Here is a 12773-nt window from a genome sequence, read left to right as displayed (position 1 = left end):
TTATTTAAAACCAACTAGATGTGACATTTCATTCAGAAGGAGCAACAATAACACAATTTCCCAGATGGCTGTTATGGTGGCCAAATTGAATATAAGATCAGCACCATTTCATTTAGGATGAAGTGAACACTGTATGAAGTCTTTCAGTGAAAACCCTTTGCTGATATGACCAGCCATTCAGATGGAGTACTGACAAGACTTTCAAGATGGCACTTGTGGCCATAATGGATGTCCTAGTAAAACCATTTTCATTTATGGCTGAGCACATTGCAGAATCGCACATTGAGAATAAATCTGAGTGCACTTCTACCCTTAACAAGTGCCAAAGTTCACCATCTCCTAAAATTTGGAGTGCATCAGTTATAAAAAACTTATGCCTAACCTGCTTACTTGCTGTCAATCCACAACATGTTTTAAAGAAAAGGGACTTTGTTTCTGACACAGGTACCTTTTGTACGCTTTATTCTAAAATGGGTCAATTTTATGAATATATTATGTTGCAGTTTCACCCTGGATTTCTTAATGGTATTTGACTTTATACTGACACTTTTCAGTAATTTAGGCAACATTTTGACATGGAGAAATATTTTCTACCAATGAGCTATCACATCTTATTACTTCAGAGAAGTTACGAGACTGCAAATGTAAAAATTTCTGTGATTTTTCATCTGTCAGGCAATGTTACAGCTGCCATGGATCACCTGTATTTTCAAGACTTAACCTTTACAGATACATTGTCATGCCAAATGGGAAGATGCCAGCGGATATTTCTATACCCATGTAATTACTTTTCATACGAAAAATGTTGACAACTTGCATATGAAATGAGTATTTTAAAGTGTCTCAGTCAATTCCCACCCACTTTCAAACAATGCATGCTGTTGTAATGTATTTAGCAGATAATATCGAGATGATTCATTTGGCCAATCAGCAATCTTTTCATGGTGCCCCTGTGTAGAGTATATGCTTGACCAAAACAGATCATGTAGTATTAAAGTTGGTGGAAATTGAGATGGTTGGAATTCTTTCAAAGCAAGTCATTGACATTAGTCTTGTGAAAAGCAATTACATGCTAATATAAATGCATGCTGGCATCTTTACTATGGCATGACAACATATTAATAAAGCCATACAGTCTTAAAATACTTGTGACCTGGGGCAAGCATAACAGTAAAAATGTGTGATCAGACAAAAATCATGAAATTTTTATATTCTCCTTCTCTGAACTTTTCCCATATTTAACTCAAAGATGCTCGCGAACTCACTGATAAGGAAAATTATGACTCCTAGAATACTGGAAGGTTTCACTGTCAATTTGATTATCATTACAAAAACAACAGTTATCTGTGCAACTCCAATTTCTCAAGTTACAAATATTGTGTAATATTATATTTTTATCTAAGAAGCCAAGTACATGTATTAGAACCTAATAATTTCATAACTTTGACCCATTTCAGTATCAAGCTTGCATCAGGTACCTTTAAAAGCATAATCAATCTAGTTACGAAGTTTACTGTATTTAGTATGTATAATGGAGATAGGGATGAATGTAGCACATGACTTTATACTGGAATACAATGTTATAAAAATAACATCACATTCACTTTTGCATCACACAGAATAAATGTGACAATCACCAGATATGAGTAGAAACTATGAGTTTTAATGAAGTACTTTTATGATATGGAGAAACAGGAGTTGAACAAGTGACATTGCATGAGATGACAGATCACTCCACCTACTGAATCACATGACATGAACAACCTGCTATCTCCAACAAACATTCAGTATTTAGCAAAGAAATGTTTCAATTAAAAAGTATTGTCATTATTTTTTTAATAAATTTAAAATAGCCAAGTTGCAAAAATTATTCAGCAACAGACAAAGTGTTTTTCAAGTTCGTACAGTAATAACCTTTATGTTTTATTTCAGTAAATCATGAAAATCAATTTAAACAGCTTGAGAACATATTCATGTAAAAGAGCAACACTTCTAAAGATGTTAATATATTTAGTAATATAGTCATATCTTATTAATTTTAACTAATTACTGTTCAGAAGTATACAGTTGTAGATACCAATTTTGAAGTTTTACTCTGTATATGAAATGGAATTTTGAATAGCAATATATGTTGTAAATACATGCTTAATATACTAAAGTATAAATATCTGAAACCATTCTTTTTGTATTTCTTTATGATTAATTACAATGTTCATGTCACACCTTTCATTCTGCTTCAAGTAACAGTCACCAAATTATCTGAAAGATCGAGACGATTCTACATTTTTCTGGGATAAAATAACATTAAAATGTAAATTTTAAAACTTAATATTTATGCAACCTTGGGTTCAGTGCTTCCTACAGAAGAAAAACCATGCACAACAAAGGCCTCTGTTTCTCACCCATATTCTAGCACTGTTTACATTAACAGATTTTATTCAAGTTCTATTTTTATCTCAACGTTTTATTACTTCTTCACATTCTCAAAGTGACATGCTTTTCGATATACTTTTGTGCAAAAAAAATATGTGGCAATTGCCATCAATTCTATCCATGATAAGCTAATTGTGCAGACAACCATAAAAACTTATCCATCAAAGTTTTGTCCAGGTTTCAGGAATAGAATATATGTGACTATTCCATTTCAAAGACAACCTGGATATTGACTGTCAGAATTACAAAGTCCCCATTGATATCTTTTCACGATTAACAATTGAAAAATTGACAACCATTGCAAAATTGATAAATCTTTATAATATCCCATTCATTATTGCGACAACTGGCTTGTCTGGGGAAAATGGACTAGTTTTACAATGTAAGATATCTCATCTGATATTTTGGTTTTGGAGGGTGTGATGTATTACTGCTAAAATAATGGCCTTGCGTAGCATGTTGCCAAGTCGACTGACAGGATATCAATTTTAATACATAAATATGTAAATAATTTAAATTAATTACAAATAAATAAAACTTATAAGGTTTTGTGTCTCTTTATTCCTGGCATTATAAAGTCATTCAGCCACTTCAGGTATGCCCAAACATGCTTCAGGGATTCTGGAAGTGACTGCAAGTTTTGCTGGTGGTACTCCGGTTTCTACCAAAATAACCCCTCCCACCCATTCCCTTCTCTCTATCTCTCTCTCCCACACACGCAGACACACAGCATACTCAGAAAACTTGGAAGTGGACCCTTCCTGTAAGAACCCTATAAAATACAAATGTGGGGGGCCTTGGGAATCCATAACATATCACGCTAACATAAGCCCTGCAGTGGTCCAACTGTGCAAGAGATTTTTGTAAACAAGTAATTTACAGGTTGTCAGTACTGGTAGACATTAGATGGCAGATATGCAGCATTTGAATAAATCTGAAAGACCTTCATGCTAGAATGTTTACTTACAAGCTCTGTCAAGTTTTGTTCAGCACTTTCTATTTTTGGTAATCAAAGTTAAACTGGAAGATTGATCAGGATCATTTGAACAATTTAAAAGGCCTTGATGCCAAAATGCTCCCTGTGAATTCATGTGCAAATTGGTCAAGCACTTTGGTCAAGTGGTTTGTGAGAAGTTATAAATAACAATGGTGATACAATGATGGACAATGCATGATGGATGAAGTACCATACCATATGCTCAACTGGCCTTTATGCCCAAAAATGATAACAAACCTGGATAAAATGATGGCTAAATTTAAGGAATTTCAACTGCAGTTACAAGTATGATCTGCAACAGATGATGGCATTTTTCACTGGAAATGCCTGTGCTATCTTTAAAAGTTACTGTAGGTAATTTTATCCAAGGTATTACATGCAAGCCTGATATTAGGTTATCATTTGCAAGAATTTTAACGATATATGGCAAAATCTAATTTAAGATTAACATAGTACCAGATTTTAGCCACAATTCTTTGAATGAAATTACCCACACTGACTCACAAAACTGGACAATTTGTACAGGAATTTACACATCTGCCACTGCCTACTTCAATACAAAGTGTAACTTCATTCATGTGCTCAAAATACAAAACCTCTCATACTGTTGCTTGTAGTTTATGTAGAACCTTTCATACTGTTGCTTGTAGTTATAAACAATCTCTTATATTGTTCCTTGTAGTTTATATACAACCTCTCATCTTACTGCTAGTAATTTTATGTAGAACCTCTCATATTGTTGCTTGTAGTTTATACACCTCTCATATCATTGCTAGTAGTTACCATACAACCTCATATTGTTACTTGTAGTTTACATACAATCTCTCATATTGTTGCTTGTAATCTATATAAAACCTCATATTGTTCCTTGTAGTTTATATGCAACCTCTCATATTATTCCTTGTCGTTTATATACCTCATTGTGCTGCTTGTAGTCTATATACAACCTCTCCTATTGTTGCTTGTAGTTTATATACAACCTCTCATAATGTTGTTTGTAATTTATATACAACCTCTCATTGTTGTTAGTTTATTTACAACCTCTCATATTGCTCTTTGTAGTTTGTATACAACCTCTCATAGTGTTCCTTGTAGTTTATATACCTCATATTGCTCCTAGTAGTTTATAAACTTCTCATATTGTTCCTAGTAGTTTATATACCTCTCATATTGTTGCTTGTAGTTTATCTACAACCTCTGATATTGTTGTTAGTTTATATACAACCTCTCATATTGCTCTTTGTAGTTTGTATACAACCTCTCATAGAGTTCCTTGTAGTTTATATACAACCTCTGATGTTGTTAGTTTATATAAAATCTCTCATATTGCTCTTTGTAGTTTGTATACAACCTCTCAGAGTTCCTTGTAGTTTATATACAACCTCTCATATTGTTCCTAGTAGTTTATAAACTTCTCATATTGTTCCTAGTAGTTTATATACCTCTCATATTGTTGCTTGTAGTTTATATACAACCTCTGATATTGTTGCTTGTGTTTATATACACTCTCTCATATTATTCCTTGTAGTTGATATACAACCTCTCATATTGTTCCTTGTAGTTTATATACAACCTCTCATATTGTTCATTGTAGTTTATATATTTAATTTGCTTAAGTATCTTTTCTCAGAAAACTGGAAGGATATACTTGCTGAATGGTGATGAAATACACCTTTGTCAACTTCATCTGATTTCAAATTCATTTAAATGTGACAATCACGAATAAGAACAATGTACTGGAAGTCATTCACACTTTAACCTATTTATCTTATGACAACCGGGTTTTCCATGACAACATTACTGATGAGATTATACATTATCCCATTTATAGTATGGAAGTATGTGACATCATATATCTTGAAGCATTATACATATTCACTACATCAGTAAAATTCCCACATGCCTTTACTACAGGAAGATATAACTTCTCACATGAGACTGGTTTGGAAAATGGGCATAGAGTGTCTCTTACATGAGACTGGTTTGGAAAATGGGCATAGAGTGTCTCTTACATATGGCATGTTACAAGTTTATTATAGACCTGTTCCAGCAATTTTCCCTTTTTCACATAAAAAAATCCAAGGGTGATTATAAAAGAAGATTTGAATCCTCATTGACTTAACTTGAAAATAATGTTTATTTACTTACCCAGAGAAGAGATCCAATGGACAATATCGACTAGTCTTTGGCCACTGACCTTCTTTGGCCTGAAAATATATATAAAATATATTTATACTCAAACCTATGATAAATGTCAATTAATTCAAAAGATACATATGGTAACTCAACAGATACTTTCAAAAAATCCAAGCTGCTGAAGTACCTAACAGGAATACCTTGAGTAGCACATTATATGCCAACCAAGTGTTTAATATTCATCTATGTTTAGAACTGAATTTTGCGTGAAGAAACCATTTTTTAAAATTTTATATTCAAAATCTCAATTTCTTTGCATATCTAGGACACTGATGTCATAAAATAAATACTATATTACCCTCTACTGCAAGAAAATTTTGGTAAATTCTGAAAACTTACAGATGACTACTTGTGTTGGGTCTGTCAGAAAGGTTACTATTACTACTACATGTACTACTACTACTACTTTTGCTTCCATAATTCCTCCTACAAGAACTAGTACTATCATGATTTTCCAATGAAAAGCCCTCCAGTAACTTTAAGAAAATTTTGTTAAATTTTCATATTGCAGATTGCATATGTATTGCTGCAGTATTTAGCTGGATTTTTTTCTTCAAATTGATCTTTTTACATAATTAAGGCAATCCATGCAGGTTGGTGTGTACTTTCTTGTACTATTATTATTTATCTATCCCCAAGTAAGGGTCATACATACAATAGAAAAGTACCCCAACACTAATTGACCTTAAAATAAGTGAAAGAATACTTAACAAGAGTACAGTTAATTTTCAGGTGCCCATACCATGTTTAGAAGTTCTGAATAAAACTTCTGATGCAGAAACCAGTTTTCTTTTTGCACCTTGAACTTCTACTTTTTTTATATAAAAAAATCAAGAGGCTTCCTCCGTACCATAAGTGCAAGCCATCCACAATGTTTGGTCTAGGTCTGTGATGTAGAACTAATGTTATTTTGCTGAAATTGTTTCTCTTCTTTCAGTCAGCGACTTTGACCTCTGAACCATCTGATTCTGAAAATGATATGGTTCTTTCTTAGTCCAAGTGAGTTTGTCAGCTATAATTGGTAGAGACCTCAATAAGGTTCTTCATCACCCCAAGTGCTAAACTATCCACAAAAGTTTAGTAACTGTAGATGATGCTTCACTCAAGTTATTGTGTAAAAACAATTTTCCCTTTAGTCAGTGACCATGACCTTTGATTTTTTTACTTTTATTTACAGTGACTCTGACCTTGAACCTTTAGCCAGAAAATTACATCAGTTCTTACTTTCTCAAGAACCCAAGCCATCTCCAAAATCTGGTAACTGTAGGTGCTGAACAAATCTAGTTACTGTGCAGAAACCAAACTGGTTACTGACGGATGGATGGACAAGATAACATAATATGCTCCACCTTATGGCAGGCATAAAAAGATTAATCCAATTTGTACAGGTCAAAGATCATTTGTTCAGGATGACACGTTTATTGAGATTACATTGGTTTTCCATAACTGAAATCCTTCAAGGTCAAATTATAGTAGGTCATAAAACACTAAGATTTTCAAAGATCATTTATATATACATGTATGTGTTAACTTTTAGGTTTTATCATTTTATTTCAAAGGACCGTTGAACCATGGTAGCTCGTTAAATCGCTTGCTGGACGCGCAACAGAAAGTGTGCAGGTTCAAACTGTACCATTGGTTCAGACCAGATCAGCTATCACTGTGTGTGCTTGAGCAAAACACTTTATTTAACTGCATCAGAACTAAATAGCCTATTTTTGTTGCTTGTGCCATAAAGACCAAACCAAGCTAAACTAAATCAAACATGTTAAGAGAATTGTATACAAATTTTTCTGTATAAGTTTTTTAATAAGACAAAAAAGCCACAACTAAAAATCGTTTTATTTCAATCTCTCTTACCAATCAAAGCACTGCATTACACTTGAGCGAAAGAGACATAATATCAATGAAGAAGTACTGTAAAGTTATTATAACGTGAGTTGTGTTGAAAGCATTGATTTATAGAGACTACCTTTAGAAACTATTGTCCTAAGACTGCCCGAGCTTGTATAACAAATGTACAAGACAGGTGCCCCCAACGTTTATCATTAGAAAATATACTGTAATAATCTCTAGCTCCTGCACTATAATGAAATTGGAATCAGTCAATGACTGAATGGTTTGCCAGCCATTACTTACTATCAGGCAGCTGCCAATTTAATCATGGAAAATATGTATTACTTCCCTTCCATAAATTAAAATGTATGCAAGCTGCACAATGATACGTAGAATACTTGTACCTTCTATCTGACCACAGCATAATGGCGAGGTCAAATGTCAAAAGTATCATTTTCAAATACATATGTATATATGACAGGTTATATATATATATATATATATATATATATATATATATATATATATATATATATAACACACACACACACACAAATGCAAATGTTGGAAAAGGGCACAGGGAAATGAAATTTTCTGTTTCAACCTAAAGCAAGGAAGGTCTTCCTCATAGGCCAATACAGAACATACATAGGGTCACATGTACAGTGATACACATAAAACAATAAATATTCACATTTTGGCAAGAGAACAAACTATCCAGAATAACAAAGATCTCTAAAGTAAAATAAAACAACAAAATAACATAAAATAACAACACGTCTAGAAAGTGACTTCTTATCTATGAATAATACACACAAGTTTGGATAAAAGATATTAGCAGCGGAACTGTATGGTATGATCTGTATTTATGTACATCATGACATCCGTTTTAATCAGGTACCATTTGCATGGTCATATTCTGTTTCACTGCTCTGCATACCATCACCACAGTACCACTGAAATGAATGAGCTAGTTCAGTCACTAGCAGCTTTGTGCTTTACCAGGTCTTTCACATAGCAACGCTCACAAAGAAAACTATATACAAACTAGAATTCACATTATTACCCTAACTCTTCTGTTTAACCTTTGACCTCACAATCAAATGTGTCAAACACAATGTGCTAGACACTGAAAATACAGATCAATTCAGAATTTGGAGTGCTTCAATGTAAATTATCATACAGGTATACAGGTTTTATAAACCAAGTGTTCATTCCTGTTTCAGATCAGTCTTTGAGAATCAATGATCAATGTTTGAAGCTGTGTTCAGATACAATTCTAGAAGAATTATTTATTTATTTATTGGAATTATAAAATTGCTCATTAACACTTTGGACTGAAACACTACTTTGGGATGACTGAAGACTCGTTTAAAGACTTTCTAAATTATATCACTGTGGCACATCAAGACATCAAAGACATTTGGAATTCATTTGGAACATTCTATATTGTTTTTACTTGTCATAGAACATCATGGAATATTTAGTATTTAATTCACAATGCTGTGTCTTTTAAATTTTAGCTATGTATTCTAGGGAAATAAATTGTCGAATTTTATTAAACTTTTGTTTCTTACTGTTACTAAGTTTAAGATCATAGAGTCCTAACAATTACTGCATTAAACCCAAACCAATGGGCTTAAAGCATCTAGCATTACAGATTTTCCAGGGCATGCTGCATCTAGCATTACAGAATTTCCATGACATACAGGATGTAGCACTACAGAATTTCCATGACATGTAGTATCTACCATTACAGAATGTCCAGGGCATGCAGGATGTAGCATTACAGAATTTCCAGGGCATGCAGTATCTACCATTACAGAATTTCCAAGGCATGCAGGATGTAGCATTACAGAATTCCCAAGGCATGCAGGATGTAGCATTACAGAATTCCCAGGGCATGCTGCATCTAGCATTATACAATTTCCAAGTCTACAAAACTAAATTACTGAAATATCATAAAGCTACTTTTACTGAAACCAAAAATATCTTGAACTCTATCTTCTCCAATTTACTATAAATATTCAGTCCCTGCACAAAACGCAGTTCGAAAACCCATACCATACTATGTACCTCTCACAATGCATGTGACAGTGACCACACCCTGATAAAGTGCATCAGCAGGCACCAGGTGAAAGCAACCAATGGGTCTCAAACCCTCAGTGAGTTAGGGACATGCCTACCCTAGCAGGTCAAGACATTTTTAGCAGACTGGGCAGATGAGATCAGCAGAAAGATCCATCAGCCAGAAAGCTCTGCAACATTATGTGGAGAGCAAAGGGCATGACAAGGCACAGAAGACTTCAAGGTCATCTACTGCAACCTAAGTTTCCATCAGTAATATTTCAGCATATCACTGCACCCAGACTTCTGAGGCTGAGAGAGTGGGACTGCCCCGTGCAACAACTTTCACACTTAAAAATCTTTCATGCACTTGTTTCCTGTTCAATCGTTCTTTCTTCCTCAAGCCCTGTGGCAATGGGAGCATGATGAGACGAAGCAATAGGTGGAGACGACCGCTGGTAGTTGTAGTCACAATTCTACTTGCAAATGACATGTGGACTAGTGGTCATTTGTCTTTGTAGCGGAGGTGTTCGGCAACATTTTGAGCAACTGGGTAGCCTCTTTGGGACAGCACTGCTCACCCTCACATGAGGGTGTGGGGTATAAAAGGTGCCCAAAACAGTGCCTGCCCTACAGCATCTGGCTTGCTTACCATGGTTGGCAGATCATCCCAAAAGTCGTTGAATAATTACAATGGCTCATTTTGGAGCATTGATTGTCTAAACACTTTTTGACAGGATCACCACTACAAGACCTGAGAGAAGGACAGTGCTTGACATTGTTGCAATAAGTGAAACAAGGTTGTAGAAGAGGTTTTGCTGAAAGAAGTTGGAGGAGGATACACTTTTTCTTTGAAAGGGAAAGCTGGAACTGAGGCAATGCTGCACAGAGTGGAGCTTGCTATCAGAGCTAGTCTAATCAATGACATCACCAACTTCTCAGCTGTCATCTGTCAGCGACTCAAGAAGCTGTGCTTCACCTGAACAAGTCACCCCATGTAACCATCACTAGTGCCAATGCTTGTACACTCTCCAGCCCAAAAGAGTGTGCACGTGTTTGTGATCTGATTTGTAATGTAGCTTTAACAATTTTTCAGTCATATCTCTATGATGTCTGAGGCAGTTTATAGTGATGTCTAGCACTAAGGCATCATGCAGCAGACATGTGGCATCATGTCCTACATTATCCCAACACCAGGCCAAGCAGTCCTAACATTACTAACCTCTTAATGTTGAGCATCAAACGAGGCAGCTGTAAGTACCATTTTTATAAGTCTTTGGTACGACTCAGCCGTAGTTTGAATCTGTGACTTCCCACATCCGAGGCAGACGTTCTAACCAATTTGGCCAGCATAGCGGTCCAGTCCAGAAAAAGTAAAGGAATAGTTCTTTGAGGACTCAGATCAGCTGATTAAGTCTACACCCACCAGTGACTGATTATCCTGGGTGACTTCAACAACACCAGAGTTGGGAATGTTAAAAGTGACTGGGAGTTCTTGGCCCACAAGGAGTAGGAAAGCTGAACAGCAATGCTCTCCTCCTCTGAAGCAAATTTTCTGATCCCATTCTGTGCATCACCAACACAATATTATGGCAAGTTGACAAGTACAAAACAAATTGTGGACAGCTTCAAATATCTAGGCAGTGTGATCTCCAACAATGGTTCGCTTGATAAGGTGATCTCCACAAAAATTAGTACAGCAAGTCAGTCACTAGGAAGGACTCGCAACAGATTACTCAACCATTAATATGTCATAATATCTACCATGATAAAGGTGTATTATGCAGTGGTTCTCAGTTCCCCATTTTACAGCTAAGAGACTTGCACTGTATACTGCAGATACATTAAGGTGGCGCTCTACAGTTTCGTATTTTGCACAGGGTTAGGATTTTAAAGAAAAAGAATTTCCCCGGCTGATTTTTTAGCACAAGGGAGCAGTCATTTTAGTTAGCAGTGTATTTAAATCATGTACAATTTCCAAAAGTACAATATCCAAACAAATATCATCCACATTACATTAATGTAGCATAGAGGTATGCCAACATTCTCTCCACTGTGCATGTTTTAAATGCAAACAACTTCACCTTACATACGTCACTCTCTCAAAAGTACATAATAAAAGTGAGCGCCCCCTAAACAGCTGGAGAAATTCCATATGGAGGCTCTCCACTCCAACCATGGGATCCATTGGCAAGATAAGGTCACCAACCTCAAAATCAATGGACAAAACAAAGACAAAAACTAATTCTGATTAATGCCTAACATTGCTGGTCAAGAATGGCACCTGCAAACCAAAATAGATCTTTGGGGAATTGTCACAGGGCAAAAAATAGCAATGCCAACCAAGCAAGCACTACAAAGACATCCTGAAAGACAACCTAAAGTTGTGTGGCCTCAAACCATCAGAGCTGGAAAAAACAGCACAAGACTAAACCAGCTTGCATGCCATCACCTGCAAAGTACCAAATAACCATGAAAATGAACACCAGATGCAGTGTTATGGACTGATGCATGCATGCACATCCACACATGCACATCCATACATACACATGTACCTTTAATGGCTATTCAACACAATAACGGATATACGATGCCAATTAAAACTAAAGCTATTAAAATGTCACATTAATTCCACACATGTTTTGGAAGATAACCCCTTATAAATCAATGTAAACAATCTTGAACCCACACACAATAAATAATCACATGATGGGAAATCATATATTTTGACATAAAATATAATAATATATATATTTCACATGTGAAAGTATAGGAATAAAAAAAAATAAAGTACAAAACAATTTTTCCTTGTTTTTAATAATTGCTGGCTATGTTGTGCATCATGTACCAAACTGCATTATAGTATGAACCAAACTATGGCAAAAGCAAGAAATGAAATTGTGGTAAGCAAGAATGATTGAAATTGTGAAATCTGTGAAATAAAGGGTTAAAATATGTTAACTAAGAAAGTAAAGTCTGTGATAATGGTAACTGTAAAAGGCCATCAGCTCCAGCAAGGTCTTAAGTCCAACAATGTCTACATATCTGTAATAGCAATAAACTCTATGGTAAACAAGAAAAATCACTACTTAACTAAGCACTCTTAGTGGACTAACCTAGTGACCTAAGTGACCTGTAATACTAAACTGGGCTGCCAGATCCCAACAAGCTCTTAGTGGCATGCTTATTCCTAATAATACTGCAGCAAGTGGTCAATGAAATTAAAGGAAAATAATCTAACGGG

At 35.1% G+C, this 12773-nt stretch overlaps 1 protein-coding gene across 1 annotated transcript in view; it reads right to left on the bottom strand.

Moving 5' to 3' along the window:
- LOC149803861 (inositol-pentakisphosphate 2-kinase-like) overlaps positions 1–12773 on the bottom strand; it is a 173566-nt gene that overhangs the window by 72509 nt on the left and 88284 nt on the right. The window contains exon 7 of the mRNA XM_089953675.1: positions 5579–5637. Within this exon, the coding sequence (XP_089809801.1) occupies positions 5579–5637 (59 nt within the window). The remainder of the gene's footprint in view (positions 1–5578; positions 5638–12773) is intronic.

The sequence above is a fragment of the Sinohyriopsis cumingii genome, chromosome 3 (assembly GCF_028554795.1).
Source record: "Sinohyriopsis cumingii isolate HCF-2022 chromosome 3, ASM2855479v2, whole genome shotgun sequence".
NCBI classification, from domain to species: Eukaryota; Metazoa; Mollusca; class Bivalvia; order Unionida; family Unionidae; genus Sinohyriopsis; species Sinohyriopsis cumingii.
This window is presented reverse-complemented; position numbering and strand designations above follow the sequence as displayed.